Here is a 16,692-nt window from a genome sequence, read left to right on the forward strand (position 1 = left end):
TATATACATTTACTTAATTTGGGAGCAAGGGAGTGGTCGCCTGCTCCTTGGGGGGGGGGGGGGGGGGGGGGGGGGACTGGTTCACTCCGACAGCACAGCAATGCCAGGAGGAGCCACACATCTTTTGTCCATGTGTACAAGTACAACTGCGCTCGAAGCCTCGAACACGATAAGCTCCTACAGCCAGTGGTTGGTTTCATGCGCGGCTGAAGCTGTAGCAGCCGAGAAGCAGGCGATGGAATGAGGCTCGCCGCAGCCAAGCCTGCAGCCATCTCCCTCACCGAGCGCCAGCCGATCCCCATCCACACATGCAGCTCCAGCTCCAAGAAGAGCCGTGGAGACCGGGCATGGAGGGTCGCAGTGGCAAGCGGCGACGCCGAGGCTGACGGTGCCGAGGCTCCGACGGCGCGAGCAGGGCGGCGGGCCCGGCTGTCGGCGAGGCGGCGGGAGCGCGTCCCGCTGCCGGACGGCGTCTCCGGCGACGGCGTCGGCGAGTTCCTGCGCCACCCGGACGCCGTGGAGTCCCTCCTCAACACCGGCGAGCTCGAGAGCTTCGCGCCCGCGGGGTCCGGTCCCGGCACGTTCACCTGCGGGCTACGCCGCATCGGGCTCCTCGGATTCGAGGTCGCGCCGGTGCTCGACCTCCGCGTCGCCCCGACAAGCACCGACTGCACCATCGAGATGCTGTCGTGCAGGGTACGTGGCCGCCTCCTCAATGATTTTCTGATCCTCGTCTGCTCTTGGGATCGGAACATTCACTGATCTGAGCTTCTTCCCTGCATGTTTTCAGTTTGAGGGTTCAGAAGCACTCGAGCAGCAGAATGAATTCTTTTCAGGTAAGTTCAGGCGTCTGTTCATCACTTGTGCCACCGATTAGCCATTCTGAAAATCAAATGTTCTTCCACAATCAATGTGAATGTGATCGATTAGCGATTCTGCAAAATCTATGATGTGTTCTTTCCCCACCATTCGGATTTCTGAATCTACTAAATTTCGGCAGCGTTTATGAGTAACCATATAACGTGGAGCGACGACGCCGAGGAGCCCTGCCTAGACATCGATGTCAGCTTGGAGGTCACTCTGGAGGTATGCTTTCCATTCACTACTCGGCTGTAAGGTTTCTTATATTCTTTTTTTTTTTCAAGTTAGAATATACGAAGCTAATAGTGTGCCGATTGCAATTTACAGGTCTACACTAAGCCATTCAGCATGCTTCCACTGTCAGCAGTGGAGAAACCAGGCAACCTGTATGTATGCCTGCCTGTACATTCTTCACATTTCCATGTGTTATTTAAGAGCAAAATCTGAAAGAGAGCACCAGTGGCCACCTGAATCTTGTTAAAAACTAGTAGCTCTGAAAGACCCCCATACAGACGCTTTACCAACTGATAGTGAACTACTCAAAAAAAAAAAAAAACTGATAGTGAACATATGAAACTATGTTGGCTCATATCATAGTGTGATCAGTTTTCAGAATTGGTAATGACACTTGGATTGGACATTTGCACTGAATTCTGCTGCAGTTTGATGCAAGGCCTGCTGGACAGGCTTGTTCCCATGCTGGGAGAGCAGTTGCTGAGGGACTACCATTCCTGGGTTCAGCTTCAGCAGCAACATGAAGCGTCTTGATGAGATCGAGGCAGACCACTGGCCATCCTTCAGAGATCTGGGAAGGAGGAGTTCTGGGGATCCATGTTAGGGATGGTTCATTGCAAAATTGGTTGCTCATGTATATACAGTACAACTGTCGAAGGATTTAGCAAATCCAGATATAAAAGAATTCCTTAATCAAGATGTTTGATTTTGGTGCACCAACTGGCCATCAATTTGTGCTTGTGTGCTGTACTTCATCAGTAAATAAAAATTCTGCCGTTTTTACTTCATCAATGTATCCAATACTTCATCCAGTACATAAAAAAATACTTCATCCAGTAAATAAAAAATCTGCTGTTATTACTTCATCAGTAAGTGAAAAAGTACAGAGGCACAGCAATAACAAACTGATTCAAGTCAGCAGTACAAAAATAACAAAAGCACAATAAAAAAATTCCGTTGCCGGGACTCGAACCCGGGTCTCTCGGGTGAGAGCCGAGTATCCTAACCAGCTAGACTACAACGGATCTGTTGTAAGGTGCAAAACGGAATCCTATTTGTTTTATGCAAACAATTCTGAAAGCATGTACTACTAAATAATAATAACGGCAAAACTAACATAAATAATTCTCCGATCTAAATCCGAGTTTCTAGACAAAGAGTTTTTTCTGATATTCTTGTGCAGGTGTACGTGCAGGGTGCCAGGGTAGGATATGAATTAGTGAAATCTGACGAACATAGATTATCCGAAGAGGATAACCCGACTACTTCAAGGAGTCCAAGTGCTCAACACTTTTCAAATCCAGCCAATCTAGCTCGTACAAGCAATCTTGAAACCAGCAAGCAAGCCAAGCACCTGCATGGCGTGGATTGGTAAAGCTTGATCAGCAGACGGGCGACGCCAGTCCTGCAACTGCATGACGCTTCACGCTGCCAACAGCACAACGATCAAATTTAAACCAGACCGAATGTCATAGTTACGTGGGCTAAATTTTCTATACAATCTCACATCAACCCACCTGAACCATTACGGAATACGGACCAAATTCAAACCGGACAGGATTTCAATTTCATCCATCGGCTTAGGGCGCGGTTTTGCTGCGTCCCAGGCTCCCAGCTATATATTCTGACTCCTGACCCATCCCAACTGCCTAATATATGCAGGGTGCAAGGTACCTCAACACAAGGACCTGAACGTGGCCAAGCATCTCTAATCACAAGTCAGCATATGTGGATTCTGTTGGAGAAGTGAAGACAACCTGTTCATCTGGTGCATCCAACAAGCTCAAACTCGCAGATGGGCGTGGGCCAGCCAGACTTGCAGCTTGGGCCTCTACAAAACAGGGCCTAGATCCTGAATTCTTAATGTTTGCGTTCTTAGATTTCACATAAACTTTGTGGCAATGGTTGGTTTCCATTCATTTTATTCTTTGCTCTTCATTCCCTCCTTTCACACATTATCCCAACAAAATGGCACCCAAACAGCCCAAAATACTTGCCATATACTCCGTATGTAATACTGCCGCATGCATCGGTTAGACGCATAAAATACCGAAATGCTGCTGTGAGGCCGTTCAATCCTCCGGACGTTCCTGTTCGTAGGCCGCAACACCAGTCCAATGGCCCAGTAATCGTAGCCTCTTGTCCACAAGTCCCTAACTGTAGACTGTTGTCTCCATTTTCCAGAAAAAATCACCGCAGCTCGAGCGGACGCGCTCCGTTGCGACCGCGCTTCGCCGCGCCGCCCCGGCGTTCTCCACAGTGGCCGGGGGCCTGACGGCCAGTATCTCCACTAGTGCCTGAGCACGCCGCCCGCCTTGATCGCTCTCCATCGCGCCTCCCGACTGCTCGCCTTCCTCCCTCTCCACCGCGCCTCCGCCCCGCTATGGCCTTCTCTAGCTCGTCGGCCGGCTTCTCCACCGGAGCAGCAACAGCTCGTGCCAGACCTGCCACAGCCTCCTCCAATGGAGCAACGACAGCTCGCGCTAGCACGAGATCAGGAGCGTCACCATCCAGCGTCGCACCGACGATCCACCTGGCCCATCGCGGAAGGGGAAGCAGGGGAGGCCTATGCCTGCGCCTGCGCCTACACCCCCATCCACCTCGCATCATCGGCAGGAAGGGGAGGCCTGTGACACCGCAGTTCCCCACCAGGTTGGTTATGGCCGCGCGGCAATGCTGTGTTTCAAGTGTTTCTGGACATTTTCCAGACATGTTGCAAGCTTATGTTTTAAGTGTTTCAGTTGTTTTATATGTATGTTTCAATTGTCTCATGCGGATATTGCAAAAGCAGATCAGGATGTTGCATATGTTACAATGGTTGTACACGTATGTTGCGAGTCTCTATCCTCAATGTTTCATCTGTTTTTTTACATGTATGTTGCAAGTGTTTTAGACATATATCTTAAGTGTTTCATATATCTTCTTTTGTATGTTGCAAACACTACTAGGAATTTGCACTTATATGACGAACAACTTTCGTCACTGAAGAAGCCAAATTCGTTATAATTTCTATCTTCTTTTGTATGTTGCAAATTAATGTTGCATCTGGATGTTTCGAAAGTAGATCGGGATGTTACACATGTTGCAATGGTGTTTCAACAGTATGTCCCGAATGTTTCATCTGTTTTATACGTATGTTGCAAATGTCGTTTCATCCGGATGTTGCAAAAGTAGATTTGATGTTTAAATGTTGTAGTGGGACCCATCTGTCCACTTGCAGCTGCTAGGCCCGCGTGCATGCGTGTGGGAGTGGAGTGGCGCGAGCGGCAGGCACGAAATACGAGAGCGGGCGTAGATCGAGATGCGGCCCCGCTTGGGCGCGCATTCACAGAAAATGGAGTGGCGTGGGCCCAACGTGAAGCAGACGCAGGCGTGGGGGCAGGCGTGCGGCGGGCACAACTGGTGCGAGCGTCCGGGCGCTAGCAGTTCCCATAACATTTGCCATTTATATAACTTGCATGTTGCATCTTGCACGCTACACAATACAAAAACTTGTTTATGATTCTGAATTTCTGAATCATATTGCATAAACTGACGATCTAAATCTTATTCAAACCCACACATATAGACGCAGAAATTTGCTCTATCTTACTGCGACGACCCACTTGGCAGTTCAGAGCTTGCCAACTATCCGTGGACCGTACGTCAGTACTCTCGCCAGTCACTTCTTCGGCGTCGATGATGGAGCATAGTTTTGTTTCATCAACAGCTCTTGTCACGAGGTTCTCGCCATCCATGCCGTCCGTGTTGTCATCAAGTAGTGCAGATGCACCTTCACCGGCAGAAGAACGACCATCCGCCGCCGCTGCCACCGTCGCCGCCACCATCAGCGGTGGAAGGCGGGCGTCGACGGCGCGGGCGTGCCTCTGCGCGATGGCCTTGACGCTGGCGACGTTGAGCTGGACGCGCACCCACGCGGGGATGTCGGGGCGCGGCGCGCCGGGGTAGTTGAACCTGCGCCTCCTGGGCAGGTGCACGCCGTAGAAGCAGAAGACGGCGGCGTCGTAGGCGAGCGCCGCCTGCCTGTCGGTCTCGAAGGTGCCGATCCACAGCTTCTGGCGGGTGCCCGGCACGCGGACCTCCGCCGCCCACCGGCCCCACTGCCGTAACCTCACGCCAGTGTACTCCGACGGCTTCTGCGGCCTCCCAGCCGGCGCCGGCACTCTCCTCGCCGCCCCCCTCCGCGCCGTCCGGTTGCCGCTTGTCGTCATAGCACGTCACCTCCGCAGGCTGCAAGAAACACACAAGGCAAGTGCACGGCCGGTGTGTGACTTGTGAGGACGGGCTTTATATATAGGCGCCATGAGGATGACACGCAGCTCACTCACGAGGGTATGTACGTGAGTCGTGAGGGTGAAGAGAGACCGGCCGAGTGTATCACTGACGCCGGCCTTTGCCACCGAATAAAAACAGTAGTCAGATCAGCCGCCGCTTATGAGTTCTTTATATCTTCGATATCTATCTCTAAGAAACTGCGGCTAGCAGAGGCTGGAACTTTATTTCCTTATTAAAAAAATCTCTAAGAAAGACTCTGCAGTGTCTATATATACTGATGCATACGCGTGTAGGTCGACATGGAGGATGTGGTTTTGTTATCAGAGATATTGTTTTTTTATAACTAGATATTGTTGCATTTACGTTGCTGCATGCATGCGTGCACCGCTGATAGAGAAGAGATTAGGTGGGCATAGAAGTCCTACTAATAAACAACTTTTTAGAGGGTACTCGCTTTTAGTGTAAAGGCAAATTTATCAAAACCCGAGTCTACAAATGATTTCTACCAACCCAAATCAACTTTTAGAGGTGGCTACAAAGCCTAGTCGGCTCTAAACATCTGATCTTGCCTAGAAATAGATTACTATAGACAAGGTAGTTGTAATTTGGTCCGCCTATAAAAATAGGTACAACATAGTAAAAATCATGAGACATGACTTTTCTGAATTAAGTTAGGTGAGTATAAACTATATAAAATTTGTAGTACTCGAAGAAAATCTACAATTTTGTAGTTGGTTGGCGTTTTCAATTGAAACCATTTAAGGCACAAAAATTCTATTTTAAGTTTTCATAATTTGAAAACTACCATGATTGATAGAAGGTTCACTATCAACATATGTGTGAGATCATATTTGCATGAGATGAACAATAGACCAAAAGGTATATAATCATGCTGCCTACTTATTAGTTGCTTACCATAGTTGATCAGCCTCTCAAGTGTGGTGTCATTAAATTCTTTTTCACATGGAAACTACTATAGAAACTATGGGTTGGAAGTGATAGTTTTCACTGGTTATTTATTGCTCTCTCTCCTCTAGAAACTATCCATGGAAACTATGGGACGGGACTGCCCTTATATCTGTATATGCAAAGAGAGGGAGAGGTAACTAATTCTCAGATGGCTTGTACTAATAACAATTGTGGGTGCTCTAGGATTGCATGTACAAACATGAATGTGTGTGTGTGTGTGTGAGAGAGAGAGAGAGAGAGCATATCTCTCTACATGCAAATTAAAGAGGGGAAAGGTGACTAGGGGCATGCCTAATCACCTCGCCAGGCTAGCATGGAGCATGAAAACCTTGCTTGGCCAGGAGAGCCAATTTGGCTCTCTCAGGCAAGCAAGGCAAAACTAGCCTGCACAAGCCCTGAGGAGGTTAGGCAACATATCCAAACAAGCAAGCTTGCTCCATATCCTCGCTCATCAAGCAAGACGACACAGTCCATAAGAAACCAAGCAACCCCTAGATCGATCTCAGATGGCTTGTGCTAACAATTGTGGATGCCCTTAGAATTGCATACGCACACAAAGAAGTGTCTATTTTACACATAACATCTTACACATTGATACAAACTACAAAAACTTGTGATTTATTGCATACATATATAATAGTCTAAATCTTATTGATACCCATATAGAAGCAGACCCTAGATATGGCTTCGATATATTTGTAGTTCGCACAGCTCTTGCCAGGATCAATGGTTAGTACTCAGTGTATATAGAGGTCATGATGGGACTCAGGCATCCGGATGGACGCCGAGTCCGGACACCACCTCTGCTCACTACCGCACCCATGCGACGCAACCCCGCTTCCGCTCCCATTCGACACCGCGCCCCCGCCAGAGACGACGACGACGACGATGGTTAGGGTTCCAGTGACGGCGGCGACGACCTCCCTCTCCGGTCTCTCCCCCTCTTCTTCTCCAACTTCGGCAGGCTAAGAAGGGATTTTGGTGGTGGTGGTGGTGGAGACAGGCCGTCCAGGAGGTGGGGACGGCGGGCGAGCGACTTAGGGTCTTGGCGGCGGTGGATGCAGCCGGGCCAGATCGGGGTAGGGGCGTCGCGGCGGTGCTTGCCGGCACCCATGGCCATGGCGGCGGCGGGAGGGGGAGGGGACGAAGGAGGCCGCCACAGGCGCGATGTGCAGTGGGCGAGGAGGAAGACAACTGTCACGCGGGGAGGAAGAGGGGCGGAGGGGCAGTCAGGCACGGAGAAGAAGAGGGTAGAGAAAAGAATATGCTTTCATCAAGAGTACTTGTAACAACATTATTCTTATAAAAATCCCCCACCCAAATTATATTTGAAAAGATGAGAATTTCCACATGGTGAGCATATGGCTGTTAAGTTTACCTACCGAAAAAACTGATGACATAGCATTATAGTAATAGCTAGTTGATACTACATTTTGTATTCGTTTCATTTGGCCATAAAATATTTTCATATCAGATTATATGTTATATGCACAATGTGAAATTGACATGTGAAGAAGATGGATACTCCATCCATCCTGTGATATTGTACATCCAAAAATTCTAAGACAACTTAAGGGTTTACTCAAATGACGCATATACCCACGGATCGGATTTAAACCCAATAAAGGAGTTTCTCTTCAAATTATGATTTTCTTTTTAACAAACTCTTCCAAATCTGAGCATGGGCACAACATAGAATGCCTTATATTTGAGTACAGATTTCAGATGTCATAAGACACTTTATTTATTCCAGGACGGAGGGAGCATGTGACAAATGTTCCGTATCTTGTCTACTATTTGGAGTACTATCACTTTTAATTTTAAAGTATTTCAGACAAATTGTTGTTCTTTGACTATATATCACTATTGGCAACTGCATTTTCTATGCACCAAGAACCGTCCAGGAAATAAGGAAAATTGTTAGGGAAATTAATTATGTTGGGAACCTGATAGGCAAATCCCATCAAGGATAGATCAACAGAGAAATGAAGTTTGCAAGTGAGTTTCCTAATAGAAAGTTTATTTGTAATAATAATAATTAAGGTGATAAGAAACTGTAGCACCATTAGGTTTACAAAACCATCAGGAGCCATCATGTGAATTATTCTACAGCCTTACCATTTGGGATATTATTATTTTTTCGTATAGGTTTCTAGGAATTTCTCTATCAGTCAACCTTCAAAGAAATTGTAATATTTATATGTTGGCTTTGCACAAAATCTCTGTTGGTTTCTCCCCAAGGAATTGTATTTTCTTTAATCAAATGTTTTTTATCATTTAAATCCATTCTATTTCAGGAAATAATAGCATTAAAAAAATCATGTAACATGTTGCTGAATTCCAAGATGCATAGATATATCAAACGTTATATGCATAACTCACATTTGTAGCAATGAATTGGAAGGTCTACCAAATTACAATGCATTCAACGTGGGTCCGTGTAGCAATATTTTTGTGTTGACAAAGTACAAGTCCATCTAAAATTGTCCTACCTAAACACCCCCTTAGTTAAAAAGTTTAGAATTTCCCATCATGACCATACGAGTATCAAGTGTACCGGCACAAAAAAAGTTGATGACATAGCATATGCAGCAATAGCTTTTTGGCAAAAAAAAATTTTTGTAGGCATTTATTTTTCCATGAAGTCACTACTAGAAACAGAATCTTTGCCGAGTGCAAACTGCTTTGCCGTCGAGTGCCGCACTCGGCAAAGAATTGCACTCGGCAAAGAATTATTTGCCGAGTGCCGTGCACTCGGTAAAAAAGGGCACTCGACGAAGAACTTCTTTGCCGAGTGCCAGACTCTCGGCAAAAGCGCGGCACTCGGCATAGGCTGCCCCGCGTAACGGTGTTCGGCCACGTCCTTCTTTACCGAGTGCCTGCTGTTAGGCACTCGGCAAAGATTTTTTTTTTTGAAAAATACTTTGCCGAGTGCCCCTGACACGGCGCTCGGCAAAGATTCAATATTTTTTTTGAAATATCTTTGCAGAGTGCCTAACAGCTTCGGCACTCGGCAAAGGGAGGAATTAAAAAAATTACATTTTTTTATTTGAATTACCTTTGCCGAGTGCCCCTGTGAAGGCACTCGGCAAAGAGGAAATTTCTAAAAAAAATTAAAAAAACCTCTTTGCTGAGCGCCTTATTCTTGGCACTCGGCAAAGACCCCCTTTGCCGAGTGCCATGCCTCGGCGCTCGATAAAGTTTTTTTTTGTTTTTGGCCTCCAAATTTTTTGTGCAGCCCTTTTAAAGTACCAGGAACTCCTCGTTAGAATTTGGGGATTTTTTGTGGCTTTTTGATATATTTAGTTACTTTATTTCGTTTACTTGATTTTTTTCGAAAAATATAAATTTGAACTGCACGTGGTACGAATAATGGAATTTAATGATTCAAAAAATGATAGTCATGTTACTGAGTGTAGTGTGAGGCCGTATCTAGGAACGAACCCAAAATTTCGAACATCTTGTTTACGAAACATGACCGCGAACTTGCGTGCAAAGTGTTTTTAAATTCTATAAAAAGCAAATGAAGTATAAAAATCATGAAACTTGTTAAGATGTCGTGATATCGTATGTGGATGCTATGATAAAAATTTGAGAAAGTTTCGCGCAAGTTGTCACTTACGATGCTTACAAACCGTAGAATCTCCGAAGAAGTTTCATGATTTCGTGAAGAGACCGACGAGGTGGTAAGCATCGTACGTGACAACTTGCGCAAAACATTCTCAAATTTTTATCACAGCCTCCACATATGATATCATGACATCTTGACAAGTTTCATGATTTTCGGACTTCGTTTGCTTTTTATAGAATTTAAAAACAACTCGACCGCAAGTTCATGGTCATATTTCGTGAACAAGAGATTCGAAATTGGTGATCTGTTCCTAGATACGGCCTCACATTACACTAAATAACATGAATATCATTTTTCCATTCATTTTTTCATTATTCGAATGACTAGCAGTTATAATTTGAATTATCCAAGAAAATTCAGTTAAATAAAATAAATTAAAGAAATATAGAAAAAGTCCGAGAAACGTGCCACATTAGAACATGGAGTATTAGGTATTGTATGAGGACTACAGAAAAAGTTTAGGGGTAGAAAGAAAAAAAATAAAAACAGTTTGCCGAGTGTCTACGTTTGGCGCTCGGCAAAAGAGCCTCTTTGCCGAGTGCCAGGATGACGGGCACTCGGCAAAGAATTTTAAATTTTTTTTAAAAAAAACCCCTCTTTGCCGAGTGCCCGGCCGGGTGACACTCGACAAAGAATTTAAAAAAAATTAAAAAATACTTTACCAAGTGCCAGATCGAAGACACTCGGTAAAGATTTTTTTTTAAAAAAACTCTCTTTGCCAAGTGCCAGGTCAGATGACACTCGACAGAGAATTAATAAAAAATTAAAAAAGTACTTTGTCGAGTGCGGGGCACTCGGCAAAGCGGATTTAACCCCGCCAGCCTAGCGCACCGTAACCCTGACCCATTCACTTTTCACGGTCTCACCCCAGCCGCCGCCGCTCTGGTCCGCAGTTCCGCTTCCGCTCCCTCTCTCCCGTCATCCTCGCGCTCGAGGGATAGGCCACGGAGGTCCGCCGGCGTCCTCGCGCAAGCTGCCAGCCCCCGCGGCAGTGCTCTCTTGCTGCAGGTACAGGCCCACGTGCCGCCCTCGTCGTCTTCGCATCTTATATTCTGGTGGTCACACGGCGGCGCTGCGCTCCAAGCACCAACTGCTGATGGCCGTGGATCTGCTCCTGCAGCCGACGGCATGCCAGATTGGAGGTGAGCGGTGGGGTGCTGGGGGCTTCTAGCCGGATTAGCACCAGGCGCTCCTTGCTTCTGCTGAAGCCCACAGCGGCGGCCTCCAGATGCCCATATGCTTAAGTTTCGGTTCCCTTCTGATCGCCTTCTCAAGTTCTTAGCCTTACAACTCTTAATCGTTCCCCTCCTCCACCTTGGTCATGCAGATTCCTGAGCAACCAGACATGCTGCTACCTACCTGAGATCAAGAGATCACAGCGGTTTCTGCCATCTAGCAACTGGTCTGTTCTACCAATTTTTCTGTATGAGTTCATACGGGCTTGATTGTTTCTTGGTTTTCTCTTTTGACGAGTAGGCATTTTGACGTACATGCATTTGTGGTTCCATGTAAGTGGATCGGCAGAGGTCAGTTAATCTGCAATGAATATCGAACTGCTCTTATACTGTAGTGTAAAATTGGATCAGTTAACATGGCAAATCTGCAAGTGACCTTTGACAATATGATTGGAAAAGCAAAAATTACAACTAGGTTGCATTTCTGAAGATTTAGCTGGCAGATCTGTTTTGTGTAATTTGTGAGAATCAACAATCTTCAAAATCAGCATATAATCTCTTATTTCTTTTTCATGTATATAACACATGAATTTCATAGAATATTTTAGAGAACTGCTTCTAGACCTTTGTAACATATGTCTTACGACAGTGATGCACATCACCATCAGGTTTGAAGATTTACTATAGAATGTATTCATGTTTCTTGACTCCAGAAACTATGTGTGGTACTTGTAGCCAATGTCACTGTGCTTTGTATGTTCCAGTAAAAACCTTGAGATATTAGTTCCTATCATATTTACAAAGAATTATAGAAAATTATTTGATTTTCATTTTAGGTAGAAAGCGGACATGCTAGTCTTAACTACTTTCAAAGTTACATTTAATCAGTGCGTAGTTCTCGTCTTAACAGGACGAGCTATTAGTAACTACTAACTAATATTAGTGTGCAGAATCAATCGGCGGCATCGAACGATCCTCATGCTTCAGCAAATGTGAGTATAGTAGTTTTAGAAACTGTCTTCAACATTTCATCTAAATTGCATCAGTTTGTAGATGTACATCTTTTATAACATTGTCTGATGATACCTGCTGCTGCTTTCAACTTACTGGTGTATGATAGATTTAAATTCATGTGTAAAGTATAATGCTAGAAAATATCTTTAATGCATGATATTGGACTGTAGTTTATGAAAAAGGCATGGGCTCTCAATATACTTGTCATTTGCCCATTTGACTTATGAAAAGTGTACATGCCTATTATGATGAACTATAATTAAGTTGTTTTGGTGATGTCTTACAATCAACATCTGTCTTTGGTTCCACTTTACTATGAATGAACTTATGGTTGATTTAACTGAAATGCTTACTGATTTGTGGTCTTATTTTGTAGAACAATCTGGCTATAGAAGGCCTGAGGAGGCAGCAGTGCGGTGTGTGGAGGCAGAGGCCCAGCGGTTATCTGTAAGCGTGTTTCACCATTTTTGTAGATCATCTCTCTAGAAGAGATCTAACCAAAGACAAGAGATGTTGATGCCGAGATAGGGGAAGTGCTACCCATTTGCCTTAGAAAAGATATATAGGATAAAATACTTGTTAGCTTGATTGTGAATTGATACATACTAGTTAGCTTGATTGTGAATTGATTGTCCTCAAACTATGTGACAACAGTGGACTCGCTAATAAATGAAACTCAATGTATGTTTCTATGATTGGTATGGTGTATTATTAGTTGTACTGCATGTTAATGCAACGATAATGTGACACCAATTTGTGATGTTTGTTATATATATCTTCTGTTTGTTTGGATGGAATGTAAAAAACAAATAAAAAAGGCTGTTTTCAGTCACTTTGCCGAGTGCCATGGTCATAGCACTCGGCAAAGCTGAAAAAATGGGTGCTCGGAAAACCATTTTTCCAGCTTTGCCGAGTGCCATGACCATGGTACTCGGCAAATAATTTTTTTTTTAAAAATTCAAACTTTGCCGAGTGCCGGCCAGAGGGCACTCGGCAAAGATTTTTTTTAAAAAAATTCAAACTTTGTCGAGCACCGGCTAGGAGGCACTCGGCAAAGAATTTTTAGAAAAAAAATAAAACATCTTTGCCAAGGGCCGGATAGAGGGCACTCGGCAAAGATTTTTTTTTTTAAAAAAATAAAAAATCTTTGCCGAGTGCCTGCAGGGTTGGCACTCGGCAAAGCGACCGTCAACGGGGCTGGTGCCGTGACGGTCGCTTTTCTTTGCCGAGTGCCCCCGGGGCTCTCGGCAAAGCCTTTGCCGAGTGCCCGATAAAAGACACTCGGCAAAGAGGACTTTGCCGATCAATTTTTTTGCCATGTGTTCTTTGCTGAGTACCGCACTCGGCAAAGGCTTTGCCGAGTGCAATTTGGCCTTTGCCAAGTGCCTCAGGCACTCGGCAAAGAACCTGAATCCAGTAGTGAGTGTTTGCATATTAGAGTATATGTTACATGCACACAATGAAATTGATATGCGAAGAAGATAGATATGTGTGACAAAATTTTCAAATATTGTCTATTCTTTGGAATACTAACACTTTTACTATTTTTCATAGTTCGGTGACTATAGGTATATCCAACTTCGCCCACAATTTTTGTTAATTATTAGTTTTTTAGGAAAACTATGGCAATCAGATTGGTTGCCTAAACTTTTTTTATTGCAAAGGAGCAACATTTACGAAAACAAGGCAAAGCTTTGCAAGAGATAATTACATTAAGGAAAGGAGAGAAGCAGCAAAGCAATGAAAAACAAATTGTCAAGCTAAACAACCTAACTTACATAGAAAAGGAATTACCCCACTCATTCAACCACTCTCCATCGGAAGTTCTATGGCACTATATGACAATAATAGCAGGTCATCACGTTAAAGACAATAAATTTAGGAAATTGCTTCATCATTGTGCCTGGAAATCTTGAGTTCCTACATTTCTGAATATTCTAGAGGATGCATATATTAGAACCATGCCTCTAATCTTCATGCCTTGTTCTTGGAGGAGGTTGTCTACTGCTTGCCAGAGAGAACTCAAATCAAGGATGATGCAGCACCAAAATTCTGAACCCCCGCGGCAACTTAAAGAAGATAGAAGCAATCCTCCCGTTCTAAACAAAAAAGGGTACTGCCCCTCATGTTGAGATAACTAGTTTTAATCTCTGCACGAAATGTTTCCATATTGCAGTTGCAAAGCCATCATCTTTGTGAGCACTGAAAGCTACTAGGTAAGAATTCCTCATTTTAGGGATTTTCCTAAAACTCTTGAGTCAAGAGTTGTAGAGTAGATCAAGTTCACTGAGAAACAAGAGAATTGAAGTTCCATCAGTTCTGAGTGTGATGCAACATGGGTTATACTAGGCCTAAGAGAAAGCTGTAAGTTTCCACTGGCGATTGTGGAAAAACATGTATTAAAACAATCTGGATTGTAAAAGGCTAGGATTTTTTTGGCATCATGGATTGTAGGATTATTTGATTGTATCATCGGTTGTGCAATGTCTGTAGTACGCCAAATGTTACGAGTGTATAATTATTTTTTTTTATCCATTTTGTAGCATTATTTGTCTTACATCCAATTAAAAATGAATAAAATGATAAATTATCTAATCATCATAGACTTACATAAAAATGATACATCATCCGATGAACATAGTGCATCTAATCTAATACAAATAATACATTCAAGCATCAGCTACATATAATTCATCCAAGCAACTGAAGACCTGACCCCTAATACTAGGGTTGCAATAATTGAAAGAAGGTTAGCCAAAACAATGAAAACTGCTGTTGCGCAATGATACAGCTAACATTGCAGCCAAATTTGAACATACTCCTACACAGGTTGTGTGTTCACATGAAAAGCGCATTCATTTTGTATACATCAATCTTTCCAAATATAGATCATCCATAATGCATCCATCCATTCAAACAACTAGTAAACTTAAAGAATGGATAAACAAAGGTTTAATGAATGTAATTTAATCAATATAAGTACACAAAACCCTGAATATACTGCCATAGGATAGTGAAAATGAGGCGGTGGTCTGGTCTAGCATCGATCTAGTCTTGCCTTAGTTGAGGAGTAGGCTTCCACCGAGGTAAACTTCCTAGCGCCAGTTGAGTGCATTAGTCAGACAGGAGGGAGATGCAGGGTCGACGGGCCAGGACTGAAGGCTGTGTTTTGGATGGCGTGTGCTAGGACTGGGACATAGGCACATGTAAGGTGGTGACCCACTAGGGTAACCGCATAGGCATATGATGATAGGGAAGAAAGCTAGGCACGTGTAGACGTGAATCTATCAAGAAAGAAAACGAATGGGTACATGTTGTTTAACCAATGGCAAAGGTGAGTACATATGTATGCTTTTTTTGAGGAATCTGGAGGGGCCAAAGCCCCTACAACTTTATTAGTAAAATGGGATCAAAGATAAGAAGAAAAAAGAAGATAACTCAAGAAAAAGAAGGAAACAAAAAACATACGGCTAACCAGCCAAGCTACAAGCCTACAACAGACTCTGGATCCATTGATGAAACAAAGCGGCTACTTGGCTTTTGCTCGCAGAGATGTGAGGGTTAATTCCTCCATGAACACCCTTCTGCAAACATTGATACTTTGATGTCTTCCGTTGAAGATGATGTTGTTTCTAGCACCCCAAATCGTCCAGCACATGAGAATTACTGCATTAAAGAAGTCCCTTTGAAGATGTGTCTTCATTCTTAGAATCACCTCTGGAAAGGAGCACTGAAGTGGAAGATTTAGTCCAAGCAAGCTCCAACATTCTCTTGCAAAGGTACAAATGAGGAACAGATGATTTCAGCTTTCTTCAACTCCTTGACAGAGAACACAATTGTAGGACTCCAGAAACATGCTATTGCTTCCTCCTCAAGATGTTTCTTGTACTTAATCTGTCATGAAGCAGTAGCCAAAAGAAATACTTCAAACTTATTTGATGTCTACTTTGGTTTGGTTAGAAGTCACAGTATGGTGCAAACAAGGGGAAATAGATTGCTTATTGTTAGCAAAGGCTCGATTGTGAGAAATAAAAGATTGTGTAATCTAGTTGTTTGTTTGCACTTGTGGTTGTGAAATCACCATATTCACAATCTGTAGTGGAAACAAATAGATCCTAATCTAGCGAAGAGAGCACATATGAGCAAGGTTTTTTTTATCGGCCGATATTCACCGAAATTTCCGAAATTTCCTTTCTATCCACAGGGTCCGATAAAATTTGACATAGGCCAAATTTTTCCCTTCTTTCCTGCTCTCACACAGACAACCCAAATTCAGCCGTGCGACGGTCCCACACTATAATGTTTTATTCTTGTTTTTATCGGTGAACAAGTGATGTTTAATAGCTTAGGAATAGTTTCAAGTCAAATTCTACGAAATTTTTTTGAAACAATTTGAATTTTTTTTTTGAATTTGGTCCGATATTTCCGATATATCTTGCTTATCCTGTTTATCCATGACCTCCGATAAATTTTTATTTCCGATAATGAAAACCTTGCATATGAGACATTGAGGCATGCGGCTGGATGGTATAT

At 43.8% G+C, this 16,692-nt stretch overlaps 3 protein-coding genes and 1 non-coding gene across 4 annotated transcripts; 2 read left to right on the plus strand and 2 right to left on the minus strand.

Annotated features, from left to right (window-relative positions):
• The first annotated feature begins 78 nt into the window (after positions 1-78).
• Positions 79-1,883, plus strand: LOC136501417 (uncharacterized). Its single transcript, XM_066496942.1, has 5 exons — positions 79-696; positions 791-836; positions 1,001-1,086; positions 1,189-1,247; positions 1,524-1,883. Exons 1-5 carry the CDS (start codon positions 241-243, stop codon positions 1,627-1,629), a joined length of 753 nt encoding a protein of 250 aa, XP_066353039.1. The 5' UTR covers positions 79-240; the 3' UTR covers positions 1,630-1,883.
• A 164-nt stretch (positions 1,884-2,047) lies between these two features.
• Positions 2,048-2,120, minus strand: TRNAE-CUC (transfer RNA glutamic acid (anticodon CUC)). Its single transcript has one exon. It is a non-coding gene; the product is annotated as a tRNA-Glu (tRNA).
• Positions 2,121-4,634: 2,514 nt separating this feature from the next.
• LOC136500157 (ethylene-responsive transcription factor ERF016-like) lies at positions 4,635-5,306 on the minus strand. The gene has a single exon (XM_066495544.1). It carries the CDS (start codon positions 5,304-5,306, stop codon positions 4,635-4,637), a length of 672 nt encoding a protein of 223 aa, XP_066351641.1.
• A 2,145-nt stretch (positions 5,307-7,451) lies between these two features.
• Positions 7,452-12,839, plus strand: LOC136500158 (uncharacterized). Its single transcript, XM_066495545.1, has 6 exons — positions 7,452-7,618; positions 10,774-11,112; positions 11,298-11,351; positions 11,447-11,496; positions 12,089-12,137; positions 12,536-12,839. Exons 1-6 carry the CDS (start codon positions 7,452-7,454, stop codon positions 12,549-12,551), a joined length of 675 nt encoding a protein of 224 aa, XP_066351642.1. The 3' UTR covers positions 12,552-12,839.
• The last annotated feature ends 3,853 nt before the right edge of the window (positions 12,840-16,692 follow it).

This window comes from Miscanthus floridulus, chromosome 13, assembly GCF_019320115.1.
Source record: "Miscanthus floridulus cultivar M001 chromosome 13, ASM1932011v1, whole genome shotgun sequence".
NCBI lineage: Eukaryota > Viridiplantae > Streptophyta > Magnoliopsida > Poales > Poaceae > Miscanthus > Miscanthus floridulus.